Source organism: Eptatretus burgeri, chromosome 4, assembly GCF_056783735.1.
Source record: "Eptatretus burgeri isolate ZD-2024b chromosome 4, Ebu_testis_v1, whole genome shotgun sequence".
In the NCBI taxonomy this organism is placed as follows: Eukaryota; Metazoa; Chordata; class Myxini; order Myxiniformes; family Myxinidae; genus Eptatretus; species Eptatretus burgeri.
Genome location: NC_140964.1, coordinates 57,176,573 through 57,190,231, shown reverse-complemented (window position 1 = coordinate 57,190,231; position 13,659 = coordinate 57,176,573). Strand labels below are relative to the sequence as shown.

Sequence of the window (13,659 nt, the reverse complement as noted above, 5' to 3'; positions counted from 1 at the left end):
CGGCGCGGCCGCACTTCAGCGCGGCACGAGGCGTGAGCGGGCCGCTATTAATGGCGCAACAAACGGCACGACACGAGGCGAGTGCTTTCAGCCACCGCTTCAAACCACGTGGGCGAGAATCAGGAAGATGAGGCAACTAATGGAGATGTTAACGCAAATAAATGAGGGTTATCAACGGATGAAAGAACAATTAAGGCAAACCCTAATAAAGGAGGCACAAATAAAAATGCAGACGAGGGAAGTAACAAAGACAAAGAAGGAAATGAAAGTATTGCCAGAGACATGGAAGATAGAGAGTGAATTGGACGGGGATAGAGACGCACACACACACACACACACACACACACACACACACACACACACACACACACACACACACACACACACACACACACACACACACACACACACACACACACACACACACAGTTCGTGGAGGGCGATGAGGGGAGCTCGCAGAGCGTGTCGGGACCCAGTACGAGCAGCGGGATAGCCTCCTCCAGGAACGAGGGGAGGGAGTATGCCCCCTTGAAGCGAGTCACGACCAGGTGAGTTCGGTCGTGTCGAGCGAGGTCGAGGGGAGGAGTGCTGTGGACAGGTGCACGGAATGCTTGGGGGGTATAGAGGCCCCGGAGCCCCTTGTGGGGACGCGAATCTCCAGTGTGGTTGTCCCGGTGTGTGTGGTGTCGAGGTGTGTGTTCACGAGTGTGGCGAAATGCGTGCTGCAACGCACGCATAGCATGGGTGCAAGGGCGTGTGTGAGAGCGACCGGGTGGGTGACAAAGACCCCGTGTGTGGATGAGACCCCAGGTGTGAGTGCGCCCCCGTGTATGGGTAGCGACCCCGTGTGTGAGTGGTGTGGTGGCAAGTGTGCCGAAGGGCGTGCTCCCCAGCACGCCGTGTGTGGATGAGACACCGCGGGCGAGTGCCCCCGCGTGTGCGAGTGAGGCACGGTGTGTGAGTGAGCGGCCGAGTGTGAGGGAGACAGCGTGTATGTGAGGGAGATGTCGGTTGGCATGTGTGAGTATGCAGCCGCGTCTCCCGGTGTGAATGTAATGGAATGGTGTGTGAGCGTCGTGACACGTAGGAGTGCGTGTGTCGAATGGCGACGACAACGACAATTGAGGGATAAAAGCCGGGTAGCGGCTGTAGATGTTTTGCGCACCGCGCCGGGTTCACCCAGCAGCGAGCGCGAGGTCCGTGCTGTGCAACGCACGAGGCCGCCACGTGCTCGCTTGCGGGAGTGAAGTCCCGGTCCGGAAACGCACGCGGTGGATTTGCCGATCCCGCGGACGGACAAAGTTTAGGCAGGATAACGGATTTGGACCGGACGGGTTCTCCACGCGGGCGGGTGTGTTAAGCTCCAACGGGCAGAGCACATGTGTTCGCGTGGGGAACCCCTCGAGACGTGAGGCTTGTGTTTTTTTTTTAATGCGCCGGGTGACGTCATGGCTGCGTGTATGGTTGGAATTCGGCAGAAGGGTGAATCCCTGCCGGATGGTACCGTCCAAGTGCGACGAGGGACGCGAACAGCTGCCATGACGTCACTCCAAAGGTGCGCGGCTGTGAATTGCCGCGCTGGTGCGCAGGTTGTCAGTTTCCGCGGTGGTGCTGCGCGATGAAAAAAAAAAACAGCAAGCCTCGCTTTCGGGTGAACAGGATTTCCTGGGCAAGGGGTGGATAATCCCCTTCCCTGGGCACAGGATGATACTAGTTAAGGGGAAGGGTTAGCTTAACTAGACCGGCTCCATGGGGCAGGGGTAAGTCCTCATGGGGCCCGTGGAATGGATTAGTTAGAGGGATTGTAGCCAGATTTAGGTTGGGGAATGGATTTTTTTGATTTAGAAGACAGTGACAGACTGTGAGTGTGTAGGGGGGACGTAGCTTAGCTACGTAGTGTTAAATGGAACGTGCTATAGTATAAGGGACGACGTGGGAGCACGAGGTAGTTAGGGGATGCAGTTATAAGGATGGCAGAGTTCAACGGTGTGTTTGTTGAAGAGTTGGTGAGATGAGGTGGAACGTGTGCTTGTTGAGTGAGTGAGGCCAGCGGGTCTGTGTGTGTGGAGCGAATGGGGAATGCATGGTGCGATGAGTGATTGGGGGGAGGAGTGACTCCCGCCCAAGGGACTCCGGGGTCAGTGTAGAGTGAGTTAGGGGGTTAGTCAAATTTACAAAATGGAGGTCGTTTTGTTGTTGGTGGGTGTGTAGGCTCGAAACCCATTTGGAGGGGTGCAGGAGCCCTGTTGACGGGCTGGGAGCATGGCTACGAAAGGTGAGTATCGCTGAGTGGATACCCCGGGCACCAGGCTAGTCGGCCGCGGTAGGCCAAGGGCACATGGGGGGCCGGGATAGCGTATTGGGCACGGGTGCGCCCGCATGCTGCGGGGGCCCAGGGCGCCGTTACCCACGTGGGCAGTGTTGTGGGCACGGGTGACCCTCGGAAAGGGGCCCGGGAAGCCAGCCTGCCACGTGTGCATTTCAGGGGAGGTGCCATGGGGGGCACTCCCCGGTGTTTAGGGAGCTGGTAGGCTCGGAGGCAGTGTAGTGCCCGGGGGTGCCATAGCTGGAGATTCGGCAGAGGGTAGTGCCTGCCAAGGGGAGCCACGCGTCCCAGCCATGAGACCGTGTGAGGGCACGGGAAGAAGATTGGGGGGCGAGGCCCGAAATTGTGAGGACACCAACACAGGCGACGGGAATCTGGGTTTATAGAACCAATAGTTTAAGCGAGAGGCGCTTGTTGAAAGCCCCGGGGTAGTTTAAAGGTTAATGGATAGGGTCGATTAGGAAGTGTACCCATCCGCACCATCCATCCCTTCGCTCTCATTGTGGGCCGCTGGACCCACTTTGGGTTAGATCGCTGAAGTCTGGAGAGGCCATTCTGAGGCTTCGTTGGGCCTCGACACAGGATGCTAGCTCTCCCTCATTCCCCTCCGGGAAGGGAACGTAGGGGTTGGGAGTAGGCTAGTGGACGATAGGTTAGCCGAACAAGGACGATAAAGGGGGTTAGGAGACGAATTATAGTGGGAGAAAAGGAAAAAAAAATCAAAAATTAATTAATTGGGGCGAAATTGGGTTTTACAAATTAAGGGAGTGGGTAGGGACAGTGACAGGCAAAGGCGATAGGTGGGGAGGGAGACCGTAGGGTAGGTCCGAGCCCGCCTTGTGTGGCCAGCACCACCGCACTCCCTCCACCAACCTCCACTGCAAGGCAAAGGCCAGCCAACTTCATCGGCAGCTGTGTTTTGCTGCAAGGCCTGTGCCGGCCGGATCATCTGCAGCTGCTGTGCTTCAAGGCCTGTGCCGGCCAGTTCGTCTGCCGGCTGTGTTTGCCTGCAGCGACCTTGTTCTGCAGGCTGTGTTTGCCTGCTCACCTTTGCCATGCCATGCCCACTGCCCATGTTCACCAGCCCCGTTCAATTTTTGCTTTGCCCCCCCCCCCTGTTCATTTCCATGTGCGCCAGGATCAGAAGGCAACAGTTTGCAAGCTGCGAGAACTGCCCTGTTGGCAGCTACAACACGAGCCTGCAGTGGCGGCCCGTGCACCGTGTTTGCGTCCATCCATTCATCCAGGGCCGGATTTATGTGTTGCGGGGCCCTCTCAGGGCCGCAGCCATTTTTACTTCATGTCTGCTTATAAAAGTATTCATCTATAAATGCACCATTCTCGGCTGGGCAAAAGAAAAAAAACACGGTTTATGTGTCAAAACATGTATTTCAGAAACTACTCGTCACAAAAGTTTATATACAAGAAACACCACTATGGATGAAAACAACGGAACAGAGAAAATAATCGCAAAACCAAAACGTGATGGTATCATCTCAAATCTCAATGTAGAAAGTTTTTTTTGCCGTTTTTGTAGATATGATGCATTATTGCACACTTTGGGGTAATTGCTACAATATATTTGCGAGATGTGAAAACCTACAGAATCTTTTAGCTTCTTCCTGGCTTTGATTCGCGCAAAGTCCTCGATTGTTTCGCGTGTGCTTACTCTCCTGAATAGTTCGTGTTCAGCACTCAGTATGGCCAGCGATGCCAAACGGTCTTGGCCGATCATACTACGCAGACAGTGCTTGATCCTTTTCAATTTTGAGAATGATCGTTCTCCCGTACAGTTCGTGACAAACATTGACAGGTATACCCGCAAAGCTATCTCCACGTTGGCGAACGCTGCCACCATATCGTAGTTGTGGATTGTGGAAAACATAGTAGTTTCAGACAATTTTTCCGAGTCTTCTGTCTGCATCGTCTTGAGATATGCCTGGAAATGTACAATTTCCGAAACCAGAGAAGGTTCCAGGTCGTTCGGGTAACTCTTGACCAGGTCTGCAGCGGAGCTTATCCGTCTGCATGGTCGTTATTTCTGAAAAGAATGAGAAACGCTGACGGAGTGTTCCATAGGCCTTGAGGCGATCTCGGAGGTAAAACATACTAGGGGAGAACTACACATGATGGCACACGAAAATTTGACGACTCGGGACGAGTCTGTAAAAAGGGGAGGGGGTAGTGTTACGGTTGAGGAAATTCGCAAACCACCATTCAGGTCCCGTAGGTGAGATATCTCTGTAAGTACATGTGTAGTTAGCCCCAAACCTGTTGTTTAGAGGGAATAAATGTGATTCATTCAGGCTGCGACCCTTTGAGATAGCCGTTTTTCTGTTCTATCTTTATTTTGAACCAACCACGTCTCAACCGCCATCACACAACCACCAACCACAACGCCGCTTCACAACAACAACAACGCCAACAGCCACGGCCTTTACCTTCACAACTCGCTCCCGCAAACATCGCATCACCGCCATTCCAAACGTCACCATGGCCATGGACTACCACTTTAAACCCTCCACCACTTTCACCTCTCCTCCTTCTGCGGCCATTCCCGCACAGCTTGTGGGCACCGAGCGTCAGGCTGTCCTGGCCTCGTGCGGGATGCGCGCCGAGCCGCGGGTGCAAAGTGTGGCCTTTCCGAGGAGAATTCGGATCAGGAATGATACACGCCCCACTTCTGATCCATCCAATCAGCAAGCGCGGAGCGGTTTGGCCCTGCCTCCAGGCGCGTCGGAGTAGAATCGGGATATGCAAATTCGAGGATCAGGGGAGACTCACGCCCCTTTTTCTCCGTCCAATGGGCGAGCGTGGCTCCACCCCCGAGCTCGTTCTGATCCAGAAATTTGCATATGGGTTCTCCTGCCGGACTATAAAGCGCCGAGCGCGGGGCGAATTTAGTCAGTTTGAAGGTCGAGGCAGTCAAGTCGGGTCTGGAGAGGAGCAGTCTGTGGAGCCGTGAGTCAAGTCGGGTCTGGAGAGTGGCAGTCTGTCGGGGTTCGGAGTCTGTCGGGGAGCTGCAGAGAGGGGAAGCCTGGAGTCTGGAGCGCGGTCGAGGTGATTTGCTGCAGTCGGCTGAGGAGAATTGCGGAGGGGACCGGATAGCTCGGGTCCGAGGCAAGGAAGACGGCGGTCGGCGACGAGCTCGCAGTGGAGTCGCTCGTCGCGGGACCCAAGCAAGCCAGCTATCCTCTTTCCCCAGAGCATCAACAATTCCCCCCTTTTTCCCCCCGCGCTGAGATAGTGCGAAAAGGGGGCCCCGTTCCCACCCCACTCCAAGCAGTGCCAACGAAACCCGCGAAGGAGCCCGGAGTCGGGGCACCGCCGCGCCGCCACATTTGCGGCTCATCACAAGACACGGGTAGGATCCACCCGGTCTCGCGGCCCACAGGCCCCGTCTGCCCCCTTGTCTTTGAGGGTGGCCCTTTTCTTTTGATTTTGAGTAAATGTGTTGTTGGCGCCGTCTGTAAAGTAAAACTGTGTAAGTGTTGCCGTGTGCACGCGTAGTCGGTTGTAGATCTGCATTGTTGTGTTTCTTTTGTTACATCTGCTTTTGGTGCATAATTGTTGTAATTGTATATGTGTGCTATCCGTGTGCCGCGGAATAAATGTGCATTATGTTGAACTGTTTTTCCCGTTTCGCTTTGTCTTTTCTTTAATTGAATCTCCATCTTGCTTCACGTAAAGGGTTGGTAGTGGGCCTAATACGCCCGATAATTAATCGGAACCGTCGAGGCCGACGATAACACTGCTCAGTTATCCCGATAGTACGGAACGGGTCGCTTAAGTGGCCCGTGTCCGGAGTCGACCTGCGGCGAGGTGCGATCGCCCGGTCTACCCTCCGCGTGGGTACTTAGGTAGGTCGAATTTGGCGAACAACCCTATCCCACGCGGGGGGGCGATTGGCACGATCGTGGTGAGGCCGAAAGGCACACCCGTGACTAGCTCCCGGCATTAGTCCGAGAGGGTCACGACAGAATTGTCCGTCCGGTGGGCGACGTGCCACGATTCGAGTTACGTGGCCGCTCGCACGTCGGCGGGCGCGAATTCGCAACTATATATATATATATATATATATATATATATATATATATATATATATATATATATATATATATATATATATATATATATATATATATATATATATATATATATATATATATATATATTCGGGAGAACAAGTATTTGATACACTGCCGATTTTGCAGGTTTTCCCACTTACAAAGCACGTAGAGGTCTGTAATTTTTATCACAGGTACACTTCAACTGTGAAAGATGGAATCTAAAACAAAAATCCTGAAAATCACATTGTATGATTTTTAAATTATTAATTTACATTTTATTGCATGAAATAACTATTTGATCACCAACCAACCAGTACGAATTCCGGCTCTCACAGACCTGTTAGTTTTGTCTTTAAGAAGCCCTCCCATTCTCCACTCATTACCTGTATTAACTGCACCTGTTTGAACTCATTATCTGCATAAAAGACAGCTGTCCAAACTTAATCAATCAGACTCCAACCTCTCCACAATGGGCAAGACCAGAGAGCTGTCTTAGGACATCAGGGACAAAATTGTCGACTTGCACAAGGCTGGGATGGGCTACAGGACAATAGGCAAGCAGCTTGGTGAGAAGGCAACAACTGTTGGCGCAATTATTAGAAAATGGAAGAAGTTCAAGATAACAGTCAATCTCCCTCGGTCTGGGGCTCCATGCAAGATCTCACCTCGTGGAGCCTCAATGATCATGCGAATGGTGAGGGATTAGCCCAGAACTACACGACAGGACCTGGTCAATGACCTGAAGAGAGCTGGGATCATAGTATCAAAGAAAACCATAAGTAACAGACTACGCCGTCATGGATTAAAATTCTGCAGCGCACGCAAGGTCCCTCTGCTCAAGCCAGCGCATGTCCAGGCCCGTCTGAAGTTTGCCAATGACCATCTGGATGATCCAGAGGAGGAATGGGAGAAGGTCATGTGGTCTGATGAGACCAAAATAGAGCTTTTTGGTTTAAACTCCTCTCGCCGTGTTTGGAGGAAGAAGAAGGATGAATACAACCCCAAGAACACCATCCCAACCGTGAAGCATAGCGGTGGAAACATCATTCTTTGGGGATGCTTTTCTGCAAAGGGGACAGGACGACTGCACCGTATCAAGGGGAGAATGGATGGGGCCATGTATCGCGAGATCTTGGCCAACAACCTCCTTCCCTCAACAAGAGCATGGAAGATGGGGGCGTGGCTGGGTCTTCCAGCATGACAACGACCCGAAACACACAGCCAGGGCAACTAAGGAGTGGCTCCGTAAGAAGCATCTCAAGGTTCTGGAGTGGCCTAGCCAGTCTCCAGACCTGAACCCAATAGAAAATCTTTGGAGGGAGCTGAAAGTCTGTGTTGCCCAGCGACAGCCCCGAAACCTGAAGGATCTGGAGAAGATCTGTATGGAGGAGTGGGCCAAAATCCCTGCTGCAGTCTGCAAACCTGGTTAAGAACTACAGGAAACGTCTGATCTCTGTAATTGCAAACAAAGGTTTCTGTACCAATATTAAGTTCTGTTTTTCTGATGTATCAAATACTTATTTCATGCAATAAAATGCAAATTAATTATTTAAAAATCAAGCAATGTGATTTTCAGGATTTTTGTTTTAGATTCCGTCTTTCACAGTTGAAGTGTACCGATGATAAAAATTACAGACCTCTACGTGCTTTGTAAGTGGGAAAACCTGCAAAATCGGCAGTGTATCAAATACTTGTTCTCCCCACTGTATGTATGTATGTATGTATGTATGTATGTATGTATGTATGTATGTATGTATGTATGTGTATATATATATATATATTATTTGTTGAAATGTATCGTGATGTGCACACTGAAACAATTTTGGTCGTTATGAGCCCCTCGCGAGTGTGGCCCCTTGCGAGCATCACAATTTATAAATTGTGAAGGTGTTCTTTTTATCGTCAAGGTTCAGGAAAGAGAAAAACACCAGGGAGTGATGGAAGTGAGAAACGACTTTGAAGAACAAAAAAGAACAGGTAGACAATGAGTGTGCATTTGAATATGATCTGAGAAAAAAAACAACATGGGTCTATAAGAGAGTGAGAAATAGATTGTGGAAGGTAGAATCCATTGGGGGCGAGGAAATTCCTCCTTATTTTCCTCGCTGAATGAGGGGAGAAACGCCACGTCATCAAAGATAACATTGCTGGTATAAAGATTGTTCTGGGTAGTGATGTCACCTTCCCCAAGCTCAGTGGCTGTGTTTGTCTGACATTTGGTCTGTTGTGGTCTCATGTATACATCCACATGTGCATGTGCGATTTGTGTATGTTGCTCTACTCGGAACTATAATTAGTATTATGGGTTTGAGGGTGATAACACAACAATAAAATGTTATCAAATTAAACTTGATATTAAAATTAATGTTTTGTTATAAATCTGGAATGGAAAATGTACTCAATATGGTATGATTCTATGTGCTTGAACATGAATCTATTTTTACTTTAATTTACATTATCATATCTTTTCTCTGTATTAAAAGATGATCAACCTGCCACGTAAAGATATTCAAAACAGGTTGGCCTTTCAACTAAAACTTTAATCATCATCCAGTATAAAATAATTGCCTATCATTTAAATCTATTCTGCTTAATAAGGGATTTTTATGAAATGATAGATATAAGGCACCGGCAAGCTTGATATTACTTCAGCTCAACTGGAATGTTGGTCTGAGGAAATGTCCAGATGTATTCACTGAGCTCTGATTGTTTCAAGATAGTATATTTCCTCAGTCTGTTTGAAGCAGACTGACTTTTAACCTACATACTATAGAAATCCATTATTGTACACAAAGGGCTGCAGTCCTGACATCATTCTGTGTGTCATTCTGTGCTGGGAGAGAATCTACACATCTGGGTTTCATTTATATGCAACAATCCTTCAACCAAACCAAGCTGGTGGCTGCACCAAGGTTGAAAATGATCTCCACCTGGAAAAATATACTATGGTGCCAGCATTTGGAAATTAAAAAAGAACTATGTTTCACTGAACACTGTATCAATAACTCAAAATTTCCATGTATCTCAGGAATCTGGAGGAAGACCGTGTCATTTTCTCTAAGATTACTCCACATGCGCATATGTATTTGTTTGTTTGTTAAATAAATGACTCAAATGTACAGGATGACTTAAGAATTTCTTTGACAATATCCTCAGCTATAAAATGCAACTTAGTTAATTTCCCAGTAAGTATGTGGAGGCAGTCATGACTTACCCTTTTTGTGGGTGCTTCCATTGAAACGTCACATGCTTGATCGAGGCAATCCGAGTCCCCCAAAGGCAATACGTGGCTGCCTCCAAATAAATTATTGTGAAATAAACTGAATGTGGACAATACATCAAATTATGTGAAGTGAAAAATTTGATTATGATTAAATATCATAATTCTGTTTTTGACATTCAAGTTGGCTCATTTAAAAGGTGAGCTACTGCAGTGATGGCCAATTTAAGAATCGGGAATTACGATTTTGGCTCGGGCCCTAGAACGCTGGTCTTCTCTTCAAAAATAAAAAAATTAAATACCATCAACAAGCAATTATTCATCGATGGGACAGCGAGCCTAAAAATAACTCTGAAATAATGGTACTCATAATGCAATGGCTGTAATGTACCAGGCCAAGACTTGAAAGTCACATCATTTTCCATTAAGGATCTAATCAAGACAACTCAGAGAGGAGCATACTTCCCATGAAGCTTTCATATTACCTTGGTAATGATGGTGCAGGGCTCATTTTAAATGTACTTTGTTATAAAAATAATTGTAACACTATAAAACAAAAAATTGCCATTTCTCTGTGCATATGCATGTCTGAACCTTATACAATTGAAAACAGCTTGGCCAATTTCCACTAAATTTTGAAATCATGCTGAGGATAACCAGGTCATGGGGAAAATGAGGGTGGGAGACGATGAAGAAATTTTCACCTGTACACGTGTAATAGTGCAAATGCTTTAACCAACGCCCCTGATGGAGGGAGAGGGTATTACGAGTCACAGAAATATTTAACTTATATTGTCATTTTGGGTCTCACTTGAGTACGAAGTCCTCCTGAGGTTCCAAGTTGACTTCAATGCTAATGGGATAACCAAAGCTGTTTTTCTTGACAGCAACGTTAAAGTAAATCTTGCTCATCCCAGGTATACATCTTGGTGATGAAGGGAAGTGCAGGGTGTGACTCCGTTCCCACAGGCTGCACACAAATGGTTGTTGGGTGAGATCGCAATTTTGGGCAGTGGGAAAAAGAAAGTCTGATGTGACAATAACAGTTTGTACTAACAATACTTGTTCAAGTGAAAAATACTTTCAACAAACTAAAATCTTCAAGATATATTGATTGTTTACTTCTGTCAAAGAACAAGATTAATCAGAAAGGAACACCCGCTGAATAAGCCTAGGAAAAAGAGAAAAGACCACAGATAGGCTTGTTTCTCTGATGCAAAATAAAGCATGTACAACAACTTGGAACATCTTGGGTACATACCAGGCAGACAAAATAAGGTGGTTGCACAGGGAGAAGGGGTGGGGTGGGGTGGGGGAGGGTTGAGAGTAGAGTAACACATAATGATTGCTGCACGGATAAGAACCTGAAGGAATGGACAAAACATTGATTAAAATATAAATATATATATATATATATATATATATATATATATATATATATATATATATATATATATACATACAAATTGTAGGCTCATGGAGGAGCAAACGACAGAGAATGGAGTTGTGCACAAATCTGCAAATTTATGAGCCTTGAGATGGCTAAATGATCAAAACCTCCAAAGTGCATTAATATGGACCGCTATCCAAAAGTAATGGGGTACAATGGTCACGTGTTTGTAAAAGTTTATATCAACACCAGGCTTTGACGTGAGCACTGTTACCGTCTTAACGCAGACATTCAAGTCGACATTAGGGAACTTTTACATGAATTACAAGATCATTAGAAGGGCACCTGTGGGAAACCCACCAGCATAGACATGTTCAAACATTTGAACACCTTCAGTTAGATGCTGAAAAATTTGGTACTGGCAATTTGTCAGATCCAGATATTCTGTAATCTACACAATATATTTGCTTCACATAATAGGTGAAGACCCCCCCCCTCCCCAGTTTCGACCACCTGCCTCGACCCCCTCTCGGTTCTCATTGCGCACACTGCACAGGGGAGAGGGAGGAGGGGGAGAGGAGCATGCACAGGGGAGAGGAGGGAAGTAGGGAGTGAGGGGTGGGAGAGGGTGGAGAGTGACTTGCTTCTGCCTTGACTGACTTGTGAGAGGAGGGAGGATGGAGAGAGGGTAGAACCTGCCTTGATTAGCATACTTCTGCATTCATTTTTAGCTTACATGGAATTCAAATTTGAGATAACATATCGTCATCGCGAAGTGTCTGTCCATTCATCCATCCCCTATGTTGACTTCTCCGGCCAAACCCCTGGGCCGATCCAACTGGAATTTGGCAGCAACGTCCCTCTCCTGACGGATAACAGGAATTCCAAAGCTTGTTCCGGTCACATGACTTTAAGTAGGTCAAAATGGCTGACTGGAAATTTCTTCAAAAATCTTTTCCATACCCACCAGTCAGAATGCCACCAAATTTGGGTTACAACATTAGGCCAGGATAGGGTTGTTAAATTGTGGAGGTCAAGCTGATCATTTGACCAGAAGTGTCAAAATGGCCGACTTGGTCAATCTGGGAAAATCGCATTAATTCCTTCAAATATTTTCTTTTCCAGACCCACCAATCAGAATGCTACCAAATTTGGGTTACAACATAAGGACAGGGTCCTGATGTGAAATTGCAGAGGGCATCCCAATCACATGACCGGAAATGTGTCAAAATGGCGGTCATGCAAACTACTTCCAAAATCATATTTTCCAGACCCACCAGTTAGAATGCTACAAAATTTGGGGTACAACATTAGGTGAGGGTGGAGATGTTAAATTCCGGAAATCATGCCTATCAGGTGACCAGAAGTGTCAAAATGACCGACAGGGAAAGTTTTGGGGAAAAAAAAAAAATCGCATAAATTCTTTCAAAAACCTTCCACTTCAGACCCACCAGTCAGAATGCGACAAAGTTTGGGTTACAACATTAGGACAAGGCCCAGATAAGCTCCAAGTCCAGCAGTCTTATTTTAACTTCTCTGGAATTAAAATTCCAGATAAGGTGTCGTCATCGCACACTGTCCATTCATTCATCCGTCCCCCATTTTGACTTCTCCAGCCAAACCCCTGGGCCAAATCTGGCTGAAATTTGGCAGCAACGTTCCTCTCCTATCTAGTAATAGGAATTACAAAGCTTGTTCCAGTCACATGACTTCAAGAAGGTGAAAATGATCAACTTAATAAATGCCTTCAAAAATATTCTTCTCCAGACCCATGAGTCAGAATGCCACCAAATTTGGGTTACAATCTTAGGCCAAGGCCAAGATAAGCTACAGGTGCAGTGGTCCTATTTTTAAACTTCAAAGCATTGAATGCACTTCACTTCACAAATTAAAAATTTCTTAAAACCGTAAACCGAACAGAATAAATATTGGATTCCATTGTTAATCTACATATTCAATCTATCACGCACTAAGTTTTTCAAAGTATTGTTGAATTATATCGTTGGAAAAGAGTTAACTCGCATTAAATAAACTCTTTATATATACCCCAGGAACATGAAAAATATCCCTAACTTCAGTTTTCAGTCACTGTACTTTTATTAAGTAATAATAAATGACTCATTCCCTTGCAGGGAACCTCCTCCTTCAACTCCTCCTCCTCCTCTTATCACGCCTGACCAGATACATTCAAAACTGGTGATAAAATGCATTTTTCTCGAAAAACGCCAGTATTCGTCCGGTTTCCTCACCTTTTGCTGTAACTTAGTCTTAAACCATCTTAGCGACTACCAAATATGAAATCAGATATCGAATTGGAGTTAGGGTAAAGCCATGAGGAAGTCTGAAAGCATGAGCCGTACAAAAGAGGCTTAAACTAACTGCACTGATAATTATCAGCGCATTAACGAGGGGCAAATAAGCATCGCTTCCAGCCTTTACCTCCAAGTAAATCCAAATAAGTGAAGGCCTCAGACCTTCATGGAGCAAACAAAATGGCGGCAATTTGATTTTAAAGCCCCTCCCTGAATGGGGAAGCCGTGAACGGAGAGACACATTGGAGTAGAAGAAAAGTATTATACCTGGAGTTCCAAAAAGACTTGGACAACTTTGGTTGTTCATATATTTAGTATCACAAATGACACAATGATACTCT

General features: G+C 46.8%; 1 protein-coding gene across 6 annotated transcripts in view; it reads right to left on the bottom strand.

Moving 5' to 3' along the window:
- The window catches only part of LOC147028112 (SID1 transmembrane family member 1-like), a 199,856-nt gene that overhangs the window by 150,814 nt on the left and 35,383 nt on the right, over positions 1-13,659 (bottom strand). For all 6 annotated transcript variants that reach the window (XM_085878160.1, XM_085878156.1, XM_085878155.1 and 3 more), the window contains exon 3: positions 10,428-10,586. In XM_085878160.1, coding sequence (XP_085734286.1) covers positions 10,428-10,586 — 159 coding nt within the window. The remainder of the gene's footprint in view (positions 1-10,427; positions 10,587-13,659) is intronic.